General features: G+C 35.4%; 1 protein-coding gene across 1 annotated transcript in view; it reads right to left on the bottom strand.

Annotated features, from left to right (window-relative positions):
- LOC121422690 (GPI inositol-deacylase-like) overlaps positions 1–17,201 on the bottom strand; it is a 40,302-nt gene extending 23,101 nt beyond the window's left edge. The window contains exons 1-10 of the mRNA XM_041617856.1: positions 17,033–17,201; positions 12,091–12,182; positions 11,482–11,546; positions 7,316–7,441; positions 6,210–6,310; positions 5,537–5,683; positions 4,651–4,794; positions 4,252–4,304; positions 2,924–2,990; positions 1,631–1,739 (exon numbers count right to left, since the gene is read on the bottom strand). Coding sequence (XP_041473790.1) covers positions 1,631–1,739; positions 2,924–2,990; positions 4,252–4,304; positions 4,651–4,794; positions 5,537–5,683; positions 6,210–6,310; positions 7,316–7,441; positions 11,482–11,546; positions 12,091–12,182; positions 17,033–17,164 — 1,036 coding nt within the window. The 5' untranslated portion in view covers positions 17,165–17,201. The remainder of the gene's footprint in view (positions 1–1,630; positions 1,740–2,923; positions 2,991–4,251; positions 4,305–4,650; positions 4,795–5,536; positions 5,684–6,209; positions 6,311–7,315; positions 7,442–11,481; positions 11,547–12,090; positions 12,183–17,032) is intronic.
- Positions 17,202–19,279: the final 2,078 nt, after the last annotated feature.

The following is a 19,279-nucleotide window of genomic DNA, read 5'->3' as shown; positions in this document are numbered from 1 at the left end:
ATATCAAAATCTGTCAACAAATAAAGAAGAGGCATTTTCTGTGATTTCTGAATAAATTTCGCATAAATTAGCATAGATAATTTTCTACTGAAAATTTCAAAAATCTGTGTAGAAGTTTGGTGAACCTCATAAAGTTCTACAAGATGGAAGAAGAAAAAAAAGTAAAAATTGGTCAACAATTGAAGAAGAAAAAGCATTTTATGTGAAATTTTAAAAATATGCATAAATTAATTTCACATAAATTAGCATAAAAATTGTTCTGGTCAAAATTTCAAAATTCTGTGTAGAAGATTGGTGAAACTCATGAAGCTCTACCAGATGGAAGCAAAAATTTCAAAATCGGTCAACAAATAAAAAAGAAGAAGCATTTTATGTGAATTTTTAAAAATATGCATAAATTAACTTCGCATAAATTACCATAAAAATTGTTCTGGTCAAAATTTCAAAATTCTTTGTAGAAGTTTGGTGAACCTCATAGAGCTCTACCAGATGGAAGCAAAAAATCAAATTCGGTCAACAAATAAAGAAGTAGCATTTTTTGTGAATTTTGAAAAATGGACATAAATTAGCATATTTAATGAATTTCAAAATTCTGTGTAAAAGTTTTGAATGCCCCACCTAGTGCTATCATATAAAGAAAACAGAATAGAAATCGGACTTGAAATGGTGAAGTAGTAGCATTTTGAAATTGTGGACGGACGACAGACGACGGACGCCACACCACGGCATGAGCTCATCTTGCCCTTCGGGCCGGATGAGCTAAAAATAGAAGATAACACATAAATCATGCTTGCAATCATCAACATTGATAAGATAAAGAAATTAAATGAAAAGATGGAGCAAGGCACTGCATATGCATCAGAACAACCCGATTTCCCTTGTAAATGACACACACTAACAGAAATTCTGTCAAATGCACAGCTGGTGGGTGTTTCATGAAAGTTGTCAGCACTGACAAAATTGTCAGTGCGGACTAATTCAGTGAAATCCTTGGATTTGATTGGCTGAGAGACACTGGGGGGTGTTTCATCAAAGTTGTCAGCACTGACTAAATGGTCATTGCTGTCTCTTTCAGTGAAATCCTTGGTTTTGATTGGCTAAGAAGCACTGGCCTCTGACTGTTACTCTGGTAACTGTCGGAGAAAGACAACTTGTCAGTGCTGACAACTTTCATGAAACACCCACCTGGTCTCTTACTGTTACTATGGTAACTGTCGGAGAAAGACAACTATTCATTGCTAACAACTTTCATGAAATGGTCCCCAGGTCTATCAGGAATGAAAATATATAGGCCTTGCACAGCAAAATTTTGTGCTTGATTGCAAATATAAATGAACAATTCTTATTGGTTCCACATCAGTGTTTCAAACAAAATGCACTTGAAACAATGATCTTGATTGGCCATTGCTATTTAACAATTAATTGCAAACCTTCATATTATGAAGCTTGGTGGAGCATTTCATGAAACAAACACTCAGTGACGTTTCACTGGAAATTATTATAAGCTACTGAAATCCTTGCATCTGATTGGCTCAGAGCAAATAAGTCAATCAAAATAACTGACCATTTGCTTCATGAAACACTCCCAAGGTTATATGCAATCATAAAAATAAAAGAAAAACATTTTTACCTGCAAATCCTACTACATCTTCACTATTAGGAGTGTAACTAGATTGGCCGTCATGAGAGACAAAATGATGATTGAGGACCTTCATCCGATAGTCAGGATTTACCGACATCTGTAAAAAACAAATAACAAAAACCAACCTCATCATATGTATCCTTTATTTCTTTACTTCAATACAAACATACAATCTAAATTCACTTTACTGATGGACAAAGGATAACTTGTTCACTCAACTTTAAAGATTAGGTGAATATATTCTTATCTTTATCTATGTACAAGAATTATATACTCAATTCAAGATAAGACTGAATCTTTTTAAAACAGCCTCATTCTGAATACAATGTGTATTTAAAAAAAAAAGAAACAAAGGGTCAATAGCTGTTGACTAAGTTTTCTCCTAGATCCCTATCACTGATTAAAACAAGTTTCCATAAAGCCTTCATTAGTTGGGCCACTCCTCAGATTATCTCATATGGGCTTAAATTAACCCCCTTGGCACTGGATTCTGTAATTTAAAAGACTTTGTACAGGAGACCACCTAGTTCCAGTAGGCAATGGGTTAATCCATTTGTTCTACATCAATTTGTCTAATTACCACTTGGTCTAATACTTTACTTGGGTTAACTTTCATTTAGTCTAATGCTCAGTCTTAATTTCCAATAGTCTAATCCCTTTTTCGCATTTTATTCAATAAAAATTTTGTTGATAAAAAGTTTATGTCATTTCCAAAAGAATGATACAATATCAACCTATTAAAATGTTATGTTCTTTCAATTATTTTTGTCATCTAATCATGTTAGACCAGGGAGATTATTGACAAAGTGGATATAGCTAATAAATTGGAACTGCATGAAATGGTAAATGGTCTCAGAAGCAATCAGATCAAATGGCTAGTAGACAAACTAGCTGTAAACAAAATGGGATAAGAAATGAGATCAAACCGAAAATAGACAAAAGTTGGTGGAGACCAGGGGAGCGTTTCATGAAAGGACTTGTCAGAAGTTTTATCAACAAGTCCCGTTTTATTCAACAATTAAAATAGTAAGAGTGGCTCTCAGCCCATCAAAAATCAAGGAAAGATGTCAGATCTGACAATTCGCTGGACAAAAAATGTTGATGAAATGCTCCCCATGTGGTAATTAATCAAAAGGGCTTATTACATTAAACTCGTTATAACTAATTTGCATTAACAGTTTGAAATCATTTGATGTGGTTGGTTGATAGTAAATTTTTTATGGAAATTATGCATTTTTCATAACAAGTCTTTAAGAAATGGGGCTCAGATTTATTATTCACCTGCTTTGTTAGCTTGTCAACCATGTCAAAGAGGGCTCTGTTTGTTGCAAGTACCAACTCCTTACACCTGGACAAACAAGCAAAATATACAAATAAATGATTATGATTGAAACAAGAGCAATCAGTTATTTGAACTGCCTTGTAAATAAGCAGATGGAATGCAATGTCGGTCTCTCATAGCATGTTGCATTAGACACCTAAAAAGAAAATGAACAATTGTAGAAAAGCAATCGCGAAGGAAGAAATATGATCCACTATGTACAGTAATATGAAACCAAACATGAAGGGTCAGTAATTTTATAGCATCAAACAAATTATCATACCACAGCTTAATGAAGTCAAAATAAATCCAGTTATTTGAATGGAGATTAGCACTTTCTATTTTATTAGGGCAGAGTCAGAATGTTGTAACATCATTATTGGGTGATTTCAAGTACGCTGTTCGGTGTTGGGTGTTGAGAGCGTAAAAAGTTCGCTGAACCAAGCTCCAACACAGAGCTGGGTTCAGAGGAACGATACCCGTTGCGTTTATCGATAGCACACGACCTCACGCCTCTGCGCTGCGCTGCTAAATCATCTCAACTTCAGGCAAGAAGTCTCGACGATAAAAATGAAATCGGAGAGAAATGCATTAAATTCTCATCGTACAGAATACCAATGCTTTAATTAATTCAAGAATTCGAAAGAGTGAACATTATTCTTCATCAAAATATATAAAGCTCAAATGATTTGTACTCATCTTAACTGTAAAAGCTAATTTTACCGGGATGTTTCATCGTGTTCGCCACCTCTTCACGAGCTTGAGATTGCCAACACCAACACCGAACTTGAAATCATGATTTTCCCAATCCTGGGGGTTGGTGTTGGTGAATGGGGAAATTGCACGTAGATCGTCAACACCAGCCGCAGTGCTGGGTTTAGCAGACGATATTCAACACCATTCTTCAACACGAACTGCCGGAAATACGTCATATTTTTCGAGGTCAATCCCAACACCAGCCTGATTTCAACACCATACTTGAAATCACCCATTGTAGTCCTGCATGTAGATTTTCATGCAGGTTGACCAGTGTGAAATCAATTTCAGAGTCAAGAAAGAAGGAATATTCTTAATTTTCTTGACAGTTTCTAACTAAATAAAAACAATTTCACGGAAACATGGAAAATATATGGCTCTTTCATGGATGTAAAGATGTGAAATGCGAAATTACTCAACTTAGAGAAGGTTTTTTTTTTTTACCCAGTCGGTTAACCCTAATCGCCCCATTTATTAATAGCATTAAACCGTTTTCAGAGTAAAAGAAATAACTCAGGATTTTCATGCTTACCACACTATACATCTGTGATCAGTTGAGAGCCAAACTCTAGGTATAGAACCAACCTAAAGAATATAGAAAAATTGCAAAAACACATTATAAGTTCCTCATTGAAAGGAGTAAAGATGGAATTTTTGCTTAAGTAAAGAGTAATGGCAATGACACCAAATCTTGGTTCTTTTTCCAATCAAAATTAATAATACACTGACCCACATGTCCTTATCTGTAATGGCAATCTTCAGTAGGATTGTTCTTCAGATCACTTGTAGATTTCATGACTTAAAATTGATGCAAATATATTCCAGATCTAGATCTATGATGATATGGTGACAATAAACCTTGATTTGAAACATTGCTTGCTGGAACGCAATTAATTTAGCTAATCATTTTTAAAATCTGACTCCAGCTTACCACAACACTGAGACCTCTATCAGGTGACACCATCCCATTCATAGAAACCAGTCCAGACCGTACCATGTTGTCACGGTAACTACCTCCGATGGACAGTACAGTCAGATCCCTCAAAATAGCAGAGTTCCAATTTTCTGACCAAAACTGTTAAATGGGTAATGAAATATCATTATAAAGCAGTTATTTATTCACCATTAACAGAGTTCAGCATTCCTGTTTAGAATACTTCCAAAAAGTAAAATAAACAATTGTGTTCTGAATAAAGCTTTTTGTAATCTTCCACTTTTGTCTGCCAACAGGCTTCAAAAATATTGATGAAATCTCTTCCCTTCTCTTGACTTGGCCTTATTTTGTGTAAAAATTGTCAATCTGAAAAAAAGTCAGAAAAATACTCGGCATTTCAAATACCAAATGGAAATCACTTACACACGAAAACAATTTAAAAAAAAATAAAATGATGAAAATAATCTACATTACTTGAATACTTATTGTAAATGTAGTTTAATATATTTCAAAGCAAATATTCATGGTTGATGAGAATGATAGGACAAACTATAAGAGACCTTATGCATATGATGTCAAAATATCAGAGCGCCCTCCCTTAGAGGATATAAGAAAATGCATAAATAGAGTTGTCAGTGATGCACCAGCTGCAGATCCAGCAACACATGCAGGTCAATGGCACTGACCTCTAAGATGGCAGCGCAATGACATCAATTCATAAGGTCTATTACCAACAGTGGTTTAGGTAATCTTCCAGAACTTGCGTTGCCCTTCTACTGGCTTGCCATGATGACTACAATTGATTGACTGACTGATTTTACAGTGTACAAAAAATTACACATTTTTTATTTAAAAAACCCGAATAATTCTTAAGGAGACACACCTGGTTGACATTTGCAGTAAACTGATCCATGTAAATATCAGGTTTCATGACAGCATTCATGTGTGGCGTTCCCATGGTGATGAGAGTGTTAACGGTGCTAGCATCAAAGTCAGGCAAGGCAAAGAGAGCCTTAGCTATCAACCCTCCCTACAGTAGGCAAGAAGGGGGAAATGGAAAAAGGTTTTTATAAATATTTTAGGCTCCAGAATTCATATTAATTTCATTGCCATTTACTTCATTTCATTTCATTTCGTTCAATTACAGTTCATTCATCTCCTAGATTAAGAATAACTTTGTGTGCCAAATATCAACATTGACATTCCATTTGCATTGTTAAAGTCACCCATTTTTTCTAAGTTGATTTACAGTACCTACAAATATATTTTTTCATTCCATTTCATTTCATCTTTTTTTTTCATTCCATTTAATTTTTCCCATTCCATTCCTTTCCATTTTTTCATTCCATTTCATTTCATCTTTTTTTCATTCCATTTCATTTCATCTTTTTTAAAATTCCATTTCATATTTTCCATTCCATTTCTTTCCATTTCATTTCTTAGATTGAGATCAACTTTGAATTTGCCAGATAATAACTATGACAAAATTCAAAATCCTATTAAAGATTACTCTCAGAATCCTATAAATATCGTGTGTAAAGAATGAATAAAGTTACCTTAGAGTGGCCGATGATAACTATCTGTTTGGGAGGATTTTTGTTGTTCTTGTTGTTTCTGTATAGTTCTAGGATGTGCTTCACACAGCCATGGACAAACTCTGTTCAAAGGGAGAAAATTGAACCGAAGCACGAACGAAAGCCTAATTATACATTAGCATGAAACATAGGGACAAGGAATCCTTGTCATATGATAAAACAAGTGGAATCTGTATAAACATTAGACAAGATCTATCCACATGTGTTAAAATGACAAATCTAAGGTAAATTTGATAGATCACTATTACTAACAAAAGTGCCAGTACAAATTTGTCTAGGACCTATTATACGTTCTTGACATATTTGTGACACTCTTCATGTGTCACATATGTATTGCCTGTCAACCAGTGGAAATTATTTTGTATAACACTTTTAATACAGATGTTTATTAAAAGCAATACACTTCAGCTGCCCCCTGGAACAGATATTCTTGATTAGAAAAAATACAAATTGATGGATGTATGCTTCCTATTAGCCTCATAAATACCCTGTTAACTTCACCATCATAGGGCGTCTGAAAGTTTCAACAGTTTAATATAATCATACAAAAATCCCACTTGTATAACACAAAAAAATGTACATGCATTAACTTTCACTTACCAACATTATCCATTGTTGTTTTAAACTGGTCATTTGGTATATAAAAATTTGTGGACTTTGTGTGGAATGGTACTAGGAAAGAAGAGGTTTTTGGAAAAAAACACTACACTTTCCACATGATACAAAACAAAACGATATCCATGCTCAATTTGCTAATTACTCAGCAATGACATAGTTTCTTCCAAAAGCCCTTTGGCATATATTTTTTACTTATTCAAACAGACACTTGGGTGGACATTTTCTTGGATTTTATACAAACTCATGTTAAGATCCTTTATGTCAACTGGTGGGTATTTCATAAAGCTGTTCATGACTTTAAGAACAAATAGTGATCCTTTCTTGTGGTCAATGGTATGCACCAATGCGCCATTGGCATTTGGTTTAGCGCATAGAGAAAGGATCACCAGTCATTCTTAAAGTCACTCTTAACTTATGAACAGCTTTATGAAACACCCCCTTGCATGTACCTGTTTGCCCCTCTAGCACGCCACCATAGACCGCATTGAGTTCTTCATTCAAATCTACGCTGAAGTAGTTAAAATGGAAGTTGTATTTGTTGGCCTTCCTCAGTGCAATGGAGCTAAGTGAACGAACTAGGAAATACAAGTATGGAATGAAATGATGCAAATTGCAAGGTGACAAAAATTATTTCAAATTAAGAATGAGGTAATAAAATAGTTCACAAATAGAATTTTTACATTTTTATTTGAATTTTAAATTTTTAAATTTTAACTGATCAGCAATCGACCTAAAAAGGATATAAATCAATTAAGACTATTACAGGGAATAAACAAGTTTACAAAAAAATAGTGTTCTTCACAGCATACTGAATTTATTTTTTTGTTGCCTGATATTAGAATATAATCAAATTCATCCTGAACATCAATATTATTCTTTCATTGTCCCCTAGGTACTTGTCAGTATTCATTGAGCAATCACTAAATTAGTTGAAATAGAATTTGAATGTGTTGGCCTTCCTCAATGCAATGAAGCTCAGTGAACCAAAGTAGGAAAAAGACAGAGAGAATTATCACTGTGATCTATTTTAAATTGCAAGCTCTAAAAAAACATGTACATGGTGTATAGTATATCAAATTCAATACATTAAAGATGAATGTAATAAACCCGTTATCAAACTATTTAAATTTCAAATTCAATGGGCACAGGGAACAGCACAATTAGACTATATAAATGGTATGGATTATGAGTGATATAAGTTTCATGCTGGAAAATAAACAAACTGGTTTACATATATCAATTAAAGGAAATAGAATGTTACAAACAGTATCAAATTCAAATTGCATTACTACGAAACGAAAAATAAATTCGTCACAGCAGTACTGTGTACTGATATCGATAGAATACATCAAAGTCCCCGTTTTTCCATTCATCGAGGGCATAGGGGCAATAAAATTAGTCTTTCAATCAATTAAGATTATTACGAGAGTAATACAGCCTAGATACATTGTAATAAACTGAGTAAATTAAGTATTGTGCTGACTTGAAAATGTCATTTAATAAAATGAGCTGGCTATGAATTTTATGGCTTCCATTAAAGTCACGTGACAAATATAATAAAAATATGCAGGTGGATGCAAAGAATGTCAAATTTTTACCACAAGGACTTTCTATAATAATGTGGTGATGAATATCTGACAAGTGACATGTATTCAAATAATTGGACTGCATGGTACCGGAAGAAATTAACATTCTGATTTCAATAACATACATGTAGAGAGTGTAAACAATGTACTTAATAAATTTAGTAAAGTTGTTGACAGGGAGATCTGCCTTCTCTAAGCTGTACTTTCTAATAATGTTCTGGCAATTCACTTTACATCTCTTTGAAATGAGAAAGAAATAGAGTATCGCTCAATTATTATTCCACCTTTCGCAGGGATACTGCGTCATTTTTATTTTTTTCTGTTAGCATTTTCCTATTTTCATTGTCATTATTATCTCCATGATCATAATTATCATTCATATATTGTCCTAGACTGAGTTTTCTCAATACTAAAGCATGAGAAAACAGCTCAATAATTCTGCAGTTTATATTTCCCCTACGGCAAGTCAAATCAGCCGTTTTATTCATTTTTATTCAAATGATGTCATTCGTAACTCATGAACAGTATTATGAAACATTGTACGCTTGATTTTCACGATTGATTGTGAATTGTAGTCAATGGAATCAATCATAGAAAAATGTTCTACGATCATTGTGTGCATGACCTCTCTTGCACTTCTGACAGTTTTAATTGTGCACAACTGAATGCATATACTTTCTCTTTGAATCTTTGAATTCATTCTCCATATCAAAGAGATCATAAAATTGCTTTTAAAAGTTTTCAAATCAATCTGTTTCAAATATTTTTGGAATGATGGGGAGGGGATGGAAAGAGGAAGGGGAGAGGAAGGGGAGGGGATGGGGAATGGGAAAGTGTGTCATACACATTTACAGTCCGACCTCTCTTATCCAGCCTCCCCTTATCCGGATCTCTCTAATATCCGGACGCACACTTGCCGAGATTTTTTTTTTTCAATTCAATCTTTCACGTGAGGAAATGAGATTTCAATCTAAACTCAATCCTATACGCAAACTCTCTTTGATTACATATATTTTCCAATATAGTCTACCTACAACAACAATATTTTTCATGAAAATTTCCCATCCAAATCACCGAAAGAACTTAGGCAGGATAATTTTCGAGTACATCAGGGCGCTGCGCAATTAATTCATCACGTTCTCTTTTTGTTTCCCGGGAAAAACAACGCATATCTCGCTAGCTTACGATAGGCATCAATACGGACAGTGCCATCTATCATGTCTGAGCCTACAGTCAGTATAACAATGGCTGACATTGCGAAGCTGCAATACCCACTGCGATGATCTAATTGTTTAACTTAGTTTCGAGTTTTTCTTTCTTGGTATGCTCGATGTATACCTCAATCATTTTAGCAGGTAAATTATCCAACAGTTTTGGCCATTGATCGATTTAATTTTTGTAAAAATACCGCCTATAATTTGCACTGACACTGCAGTGAATACTGTCTGTACGCCCACTACAATAGATAACGTGTAGCTACCGCCGTTGGGCCGGGAAGGCAGCAGCTGCGTGTATTCAATATTGGGTCTTCCAGATCCGGATAAATCCCTTATCCGGATTGGTGCTGGTCCCAACGTGTCCGGATAAGAGAGGTCGGACTGTACATTTAATTCAGTAAAGATCTTTTTAAAATAATCTATGTCAGTACTAGGTATGCAGGGCTCGACACTAGCGGCGGTCCGACGGTCCCAGACCGGTAAAAATTGCTGTCGGGCCGGTAGATTTTCAGAAATAGGAAGATTTACTGGTCCGACATGACCAGTAAAAAATATCATTGTCGGGCCAGTAATTTTTCCGAAAACAGCACAATTTTCTATTTCTTTTTTTCTTTTATTTCTTTCTTTCTTTCTTCCTTCCTTTCTTCCTTCCTCCCTTCCTTTCTTCCTTTTCCTTTCCTTCCTTCCTTCCTTTCTTCCTTTCTTTCTTTCTTTCTTTCTTCCTTCCTCCCTTCCTCCCTCCCTTCCTTTTCCTTTCCTTTTTTCTTTCTTTCTTTCTTTCTTTCTTCCCTTCCTTCCTTTCTCCCCTTCCTTTCTTCCTTCCTCCCTTCCTCCCTTTTCCTTTCCTTCCTTCCTTTCTTTCTTTTCTTTTTTTCCTTCCTTCCTTCCTCCCTTCCTTCCTTCCTTCCTTTCTTTCTTTCTTTCTTCCGTTCCTTCCTTTCTTTCTTTCTTTCTTTCTTCCTTCCTTCCTTCCTTCCTTCCTTTCTTTCTTTCTTTCTTTCTTTCTTCCTTCCTTCCTTTCTTTCTTTCTTTCTTTCTTCCTTTCTTTCTTTCTTCCTTTCTTTCTTTCTTTCTTTCTTCCTTTCTTCCTTCCTTCCTTCCTTCCTTTCTCTCATTCTTGAGTCCATCCATCCTATATTCATCCCTTCTCTTCATCCTTTCTTTCATTCCTTCTTTTTACCCTTTTCTTTCCTTCATTCTTTGTTACTTTCTTTGTTTCTTCCATCCATCATACCCTTTCTTTTTTTCATTTCATCCTTCTTTCATTCATTCCTTTCTTCTGTCTTTTTCTTTCCTTTTCCCTAGAAGTTGTTAAATCTATTCTTTTACCTTTCCTTTCTTTTTTTGACTGCTTGCTTCCTTTCTCTCCTTTATTCTTTCATTCCTTCCTTTCTTTGTCTCTCAGTCTTTTTTCTTCCTTTTATCTATTCTTTTACTCTTTTCTTTTTGTATTGCTTGCTTCTTTCCTTCCCTTTCTTCGTTTATTTCTTTCCTTTTATTTCTTTTCCTTCCTTTCCTTCCTTTTATTCTTTCTGTTTCTTCCTTTCTTCGTTTCTGTCTTGCTTTCTTTTTGTCCTTCATTCCTTCTTTTTATTTGGGGGGGGGGGGTAACAAAAGGCTAGAAAAATAAACTTGCGCCTTTTTTAAATGTTTTCTTTATTTTTTGGGACCAGTAGATTTTACGTTTGGACCAGTAAAAATTTGAAAACCTGGGTATCTACTGGTCCGACATGAATAGGTTGGACCAGTAGAAAAAATATATTAGTGTGGAGCCCTGAGGTATGTATTTGAAATACAATTTCATGATCTTACCTTGTTTGTGACTTCCAGCATTCCCAGGAATGAATAAGACAGGAATGCCAGTCAATTTCATTTTCCTATTTATTCAAAGAAAATAAAAAGAAATATCAGAATGAAATAAATTATTCAATCTATAATTTCTGCTTATTGAGAATATGAATTTGTAAACATAAGTATCGATCCTAATTCAATATTCAAAAAATATATTCAGTATGTATGACATGTATCAAATATACATCACAATTGCACAATGCCACTTTTCAACTGTAGACTAATCACATTAGCTAAGAAAAAAAATGATCAAAATTTCATATAATTCTGCAATCTATTGAAAATGAATAAAAAAATCTTCTTCATGACATTAATGCTGGTTTTATTCATTTTCAATAGATTGTAAAATTTATATGAAATTTTGATAATTTTTTTCCTATTTATTCAGTTCCTTAGACCCCCACTTCAGGGTTTCGTAAGGCACACCCCCATCAAAATATATTTTGAGCCCCCCCGGGCTCTAACCCTCACTTTTTATCCACAGAAAAATTAGCAGATCAACTGATGTACTTACACTGTAGATAAAAATTTGTGTCATACACTTCTGAGATTGAAATTCAAAAAACTTACTTTAGATCCTTTGCATATCTTCCTTCTCCATACACAGTCAATGAATAGTGGGGGTACTTCTTCTGTAGAGTCTCATTCATATTATGAACATCCTAGAGAAACAATGGGAGAAATGTCACTACAAAATAAAATAGTCATTAAAAATACATTATTTTCCCTGAATGCGAGACAATCAGAATTTCAAAGATCCGAATGCCAAACCACATTTAGTCATGGTTTTTTATGCCAATTTTTTTTCTCCCTAAGTTTTGTTTTTAATTATACTCCTGCACAATTTTGCAAGTATGACGATTTACCCTGGTAGACGGTACTTTCACGGATGATGATGATATCAATTGAAAAAAAAATGTAATTGGTACTTTTTTATGCAAACTTGTGGTTGCCACTGCCCTGTTCTGTTCCCATCTTTGACCCCACCCCTGCTTAGGATCTACACGAGATTCATGATCTGTGAATCAACGATTGCCCTCTCTTCATTGTCTTTTACTTTCCCATCTCAAATGTGTTAACTACCATGGCATATAAATTTATGCAAAATCAGAAGATTGCAGTGGATATTGTAACAAGGCAAAATTCTTTAAGATAAAGCAATCAACGTTTTGCAGAAAATGAAGTTTTATTAATCACTCACAGGTTCACTTGGGCTAGAACTTCCTAGACAAACAAGATCACACTTTGGACTGCCATCATGCAGAGAACTCAAATCAACTTTATTGTGTTTAATCAAAACCTAATGATACATCATTGGTGCTCAACCAACAACTAAAACAAAGAATCTTATCAGCACAATCTGAAAATAATTATGATCAGCAAACTCCAAGGTTCATATTCTCATTATTCATCACCTCATACAGTTCCAGAAAGAAACTAGAATTTATGCCTCGTCTTCCACTGCCAGACCAACAATAAATTACAAACCTAACTTCTAACATTTCAAATAATACTAGTTATGTCTGTCACCTTTGACCCTGTGACAAGAAATATAAAAAAATCCTCTATTCATAATGCATATGAGCCAAGTTTGGAATTGATCACTCAAGCATTTCTTTAAGTATAATTAGAAGATATTTCAATGAATATAATGACCTTTGGCCTAAAGACCCAAAATCTATCTGGGTCATTGTCATACCCATCTTAATGCGTTTCTAATGCAAGTTTGAAGTTGAAACCTCCAATGGTTTTTTAATCTTGTACTTATAAAAATACGGAGCCTTTAAAGGGCCATCAACTTGACGACTTGGCGAGATACTTTATCTTGCCATGTTAACATAATAACCTTATTAATATTATTGACATGGTGAGATACGTTATCTCGCCAAGTCGACTTATAAAAGGTTGTATGTCGACATGGCGAGATACGTTATCTTGCCAAGTTAACTCATGAAAAGTTATATGTCAACTCGGCAAAAATATTTGGACTCTTGCCGGGCCTTGGACATTTCATTCCTCGCTCTGGGTCACTCATTCAATGAACAAGGTTATAATATAACCTAGTTCTCAGTTATAGCTCCATGTGTGGCAAAATAAGGGTGGCAATGTTTGGCTTATTTTCTCTTTTTCTTTGGGGCAAATGCTTGATTTTTTTACACTGACAGTTTTCATTACACCTATTATTCATACTACTTGGCTCTTATTTCAATTTGATTCTTTAAATCATTTTTTTCTTAATTAAAAATAGAGATCAAAAAATGAAAATTTTCTTGCCATATTACTTTCCACCAATAGAGGGCGTACACAAAAATATGCCCAAAATTCAAGTTTTTGAGTGCTCTGGTGAATACAAAATTATTCCCAAGTTACTAATGAAAAATAAAACGCAACTGTATGAAAATTAGTAATTTTGGTCTCAAAAGTGATATTTTAATGATTTTTTGAAATGTGTGCTCTGTACAACATTGGCATACCATAGTCCTACCTGTAGATTCACCACAGGCAGGGTGGTAGCAGTGAACAAGTGCTCTGGGTTAAACATATGCATGTTAAAAAATACTCTACTCGTCAAAGAGTAGGGTGTCCACCCGGCACTTGTTCACTGCAACCATCCTGCCTGTGGGGAATCTACAGGTAGGACTATGGTATGCCAATGCTGTACATAACACACACTTTAAAAAATCATTAAAATATCACTTTTGTGACCAAAATTACTAATTTCCATACAGTTGCAATTTATTTTTCATAAGTAACTTGGGAATGACTTTTGTATTCACAAGAGCGCTCAAAAACTTGAATTTTGGGCATATTTTTGTGTACGCCCTCTATTGGTGGAAAGTAATATGGCAAGAAAATTTTCATTTTTCAATCTCTTTTTTTAATTAAGAAAAAAATAATTTATAGAATTAAATTTACATAAGTGCCAAGTTATATGATGAATAGACCAAAAGCTTGAGTCTCTGTATTTTGGTTGTTCCGCTGAACTGCGTTGGCTCCACTCACCATACATAGACTGAAAAGCTGCGGGGTCCGTGGCTACAGACAACGTATAGTGAACTAGCGTTTTATAGATCGCGATTTAAAACTGTTTTTTGAGTGAAAATTATAATATAATGACATACATTATCAGGGAAATACAAACAATTTAAGTAATTGCATACCTTGGACCAGAGATATAAAAAAAAATCCACTGGATGATTGAGAAATCTGTCATCTAAGCCATTTTTTCCTGACCTGACGGTTTATCTTGCAAGTTGCCATCTTGAATGACGTCATTATCGTTAATGTCTCGATATATCGCGATTATAACTATTATCGTTTGTCTTCGTATTATTGCCTTGTAGGTGTGCTGGTGGAATGCAATATCGATATCACATTCGTACATTGTTGACGCCCTCTCCGTTCGTTTGTAAATATTTCATAGTTTGGCTGCCATTTTGACCTGTTTTCCTGGGTCGTACTCAACTAAACATCGGTAAAGTATCATTTTCATGCATTTTCATCTATATCGTTTAAATAATCTGAAAATTGAAGAATCAAATATTTTGCATGTGTAGTTTTCACATCCTTAGATTGTAACTTCGATGTGAAATATTACACCAAAGTTTGGACTCTGGTCGGACAAAGGTGCTGGTGTTATAACGAATGGGAGCCCACACGGACACTTTACCGTCGGTAAATGGGGATTACAGTAAAATGTCAGAAATTGTTGAATAAATCCCCAGAAACGACGGTTATTCCTGTCTATATGATGAATAGCTGTAATGAAAACTGACAGTGTAAGAAAATCAAGCATTTGTCCCATACAAAAAGAGAAATTAATCCAAACATTGCCACCATTATTTTGCCACACATGGGGATGTAACTGAGAACAAGGTTATATCATAACCTTGTTCACTGAATGAGTGCCACCCGGTGTATTTATTGGCTTTATTCCACCTGCTGGTCCCAGCAAAATTCAGGTTAAGTCACCTGATAGGTTTATGTCCAGGAGGGCCCTGCATCGTATACATCCAGATCCAGATTCAACACAACACTAACTTTTATTTTACAAACAGTCAACAACTCACAAATGTAAAAATGACAAGACAACACTCAGCTCAGCTCACTCATGACACAAGATTGGATGCCCACTCACACAACATGCGAGGTATTTACTAACCTCGCACAACGCATGTGGTTTCATAGTGAACTTTGACGTTTTCATTCATCACACGAATGTGAGGGAATGAAAAACGCCAAACGTTTCAGTATTTCTCCACTATCGTATTATTATTTTAATAATTTAAGTTTGTTTTAAAAATGAATTGGAAATTGTTTATAAAAGTGTTTTTATCGCTTACCTCCAAGTCTCAACCAGGATACTCCGTTCGATCCGTCCTTAATACTGCGGTGGAAAGTACGCAAACAACAAGCGAAAAGCAATTTTTCGTATCGAACATTCTCAATTCAAGTCGTCAGCGCATAATAGGAAATTGTACCAAAAATCAACAGGTTGCATCTCATGTATATACTTATTGGTAAAGTTCGCCATCTTTTGACAAGATGATGATGAAAGTGGATTGAACGAGCAAGAAAATAATGCTGATCGCCTAGAATGCAGCTAGCTTGCAAGACCGTAAACAAAGGTACGGTAGGCACTTAAGAACCAAGTTTGAAAGGACACTCGTAAAATTACGTCACTGTCGCGATGAATATTCATTAGATCGTGGTCGTGCGTGTTCAATACAAACTCTCTGCATGCATGCACTTAGTGTGTATTGAACAGTACGCACGACCACGATCTAATGAATATTCATCGGCGAGAGTGACATAATTTTACGAGTATCCTTTCAAACTTGGTTCTTAAGTGCCTACCGGCTTGGTAAATAATATCGCGCGCCCTCTTTAGGCAAAAATTGATATCCACGCTGAGCAGAAGTTATCTACGTGAAGATCATGAAAAATGCTCTTATTTTATTAAAAAAAACAGCAACGAGAATTCAACGAACGATCCATATGGTTCGGTAAGTGTTATAGAACAAGTAGAGTTCTTAGCTATGATGTAAAGTCATAGTTATTCATAGTTATTCATAGTTATTCACGTGCACCAGGTGCATATGAATCCTTCACACACGAGACGATTTGAAACCATGAGTGTTGGATGCCAATTTTTTGTTTTTTTCATGGCCATGGCCGGGGGGAAACAGATTCATGACATGGAATTGATGAATTGATCAAGCAATGGGAAGGTATGATGATAGCAGTCCAGTCCTTTGTTGAACTTGTATCTTTTCAATGAAACATAGTAACTTTATACTTCACCACATCTAGGCCCAGAGCTACGCCACATTCGGCGGGGGAGCTCCCCGAGTTATCGGCTTGAGCCGTTGGCGTTGTCGAGAATTCCAGGGGCGCTATGGGTTACGGTCAGTTACGTCCAAATGTATTAATGGGACTAAAGTAGAGTGAAATACGTTTCGTTCCTCCTATTTATGGGTAAAATTTATAATAATTTAGACAGCATACTCACAATATATTCTGGTATTTCCCACATAAACGACATGGCACATCTGTTGCTCTCAAAATTTGTAAGAACATCGTAAATTCCTAGTCCTAACAGCACAACGACCAAACAGCAGAGAGCTTTGTTGCGCGCAGCCATTTTTCCTAGATTTTGAGCCGATCGATAGAATAAAAACGGCAGATTAAGCATCGCCTCTCGAAAATAAAAAGTGGGCGGAACGGTCGTTTACCGTCGTTCGGGACCTATATTTGGGCGGGCACTTTCAACTTTCATGGGGAAAATAATGATCTTCATTTCCCCGCCCAAGAATAGAGATTAAAAACAACAAGAAACATGGGTTATGGGCCCGCTGAGGGTTGTGTCCACTATTCATGAGTGATGAAATGAAGATTATATTTTTTATCATCTTGGAAAAGTGGGCGGGTCCGTCAGCGTTATATCCAGAAACAGACTTTGCTGACAACTACAGCTAACTTGTCAGATGTCAAATTGAAGATTTGCATGATTCAACCCTAACATCATAAAACTTTCTTTTTCCTCTAATAGAGAAGTACTTTCCAGTGAATGGTGGTTAAATCGATCACCTTAAAATGAACAACTATCACCTTCATTATATGACTTTCAAAGTTATTACTAACCAAAAATATATCCAGACTTGACATGAAATTCCACATCCAAAATAAGCTGACCGAGGTTAGGGCCTGTCAGGGACCCAATTGATCAATAATCGGAAACTGTCGTATTATACAACAGAGAAAATAATGAATGATTATTTTCATTCACTTTTGATAGGCAGAATTTGGCCTACTTATTTTTGTATTTTTCTTACCTACTCTCTAGACTATCTTTGTACGTATTTTTCATCACATTCTTGCTGTAATAATCTATATAAGGGGCCCTCTCACAAGCTCTGCTTCTATGGGGTCCCAAACATATCATGTCTTCTTATTTTTTTTAAACACTGTAATGTGTCTCTTGTTTGGTTTAAATAAACTTTTAAGTAAAAAATACACTTATTTCAGTCATCACCCAAATTTGAAAAGTATTCCATTTTTAATTGTAGAACAGAATTCATGACCTTTGGAAAACAGCACATTGCTGACAAAACCAGCCTGATAAAAATCTTCTTTTGGAAAATGTACTGGTGATCCTTTCTTTTGGTAAATGGTATACACCCTTGGCGATGGTTTAGCGCATAATAAAGGTTCACCAGTCATTCTTAAAGTCGCTCTTAACTTACAAACAGCTTTATGAAACGGCCCCTTGGTTGGTGTTTTTTAAAGCTGTTCGTAAGATACAGGGACCTGGGAAGCGGGGGTGCTGGGGGTGCTGAAGCACCCCCAGAAATTTTCCTGGGGGTGCTGCGTGTATTATTTTCCATAGGCAGCACCCCCACGAAATCAGGTTCCCCCTGTATATTTTTTAATATGTTAAATTGTACATAATTATCACATCCAAAAATCGCAAATCATTTACATAGTCTTTCACATATTCCAATAACATCGCTCATATCATGCCTATAATGCGACTCAATCAAGCTGGGCACCCCGATAAGTTTACACCAAAGGTTTACACACTACTCGATAGCAGGGAGAGTCACATGGGTGTGGCTGGACTTGAAACTTCCCGGTTTTATGTCGAATTCAGTGTTTGCGCACCCGAACGCCCGTGTTTTGTATAAACAATTACAAGTCAGACAATAGAAATCAAATTTCACAGTCTTTTTCACCCTGGTCCCATGGTACTGGGAAGCGGGGTTGCAGGGGGGGAGGGCTGGGGTGAAGCATCCCCCAAATTTGGTGGTGATGCATGTCATTTTCCATAGGCAGCACCTGGAAACCTAGTGGTAGGTATGATAAATGATTAATGTAATGAAAATGAACGTTTTGTAGACCCCTCCCTTCAGAATTTTCCGACACAGTACTTAAAATTGTGTTTAGATTCACCCTTTTCAGATCGGAATATCAAATATTTTCTGCTCGCGCTTCGCGCTTGCATTATTGATTTAGAATGCCCAGATACTAGGTCTATCTCTAAACACGCACAAGCATGTTTATTCATATACGCAGCTTTTGGGGGTACTCCAGGCTGAAAAATATTTATATGAAATACATTTTATCAAAATGAATAAATTTTATGCAAATCTGATAACAAATAGTTCAGTTATTTTTTTTTATTCTAAATTTCAGCAATATTTTATGAAAATGGTGATATGCATGTCATCATGAATATTTAAAAGGTGGGTTGACATGG

This window comes from Lytechinus variegatus, chromosome 10 (assembly GCF_018143015.1).
Source record: "Lytechinus variegatus isolate NC3 chromosome 10, Lvar_3.0, whole genome shotgun sequence".
Classification (NCBI taxonomy): Eukaryota; Metazoa; Echinodermata; class Echinoidea; order Temnopleuroida; family Toxopneustidae; genus Lytechinus; species Lytechinus variegatus.
Note: the sequence above shows the minus strand (reverse complement) of the source record. Positions and strands in the feature narration are given on the sequence as shown.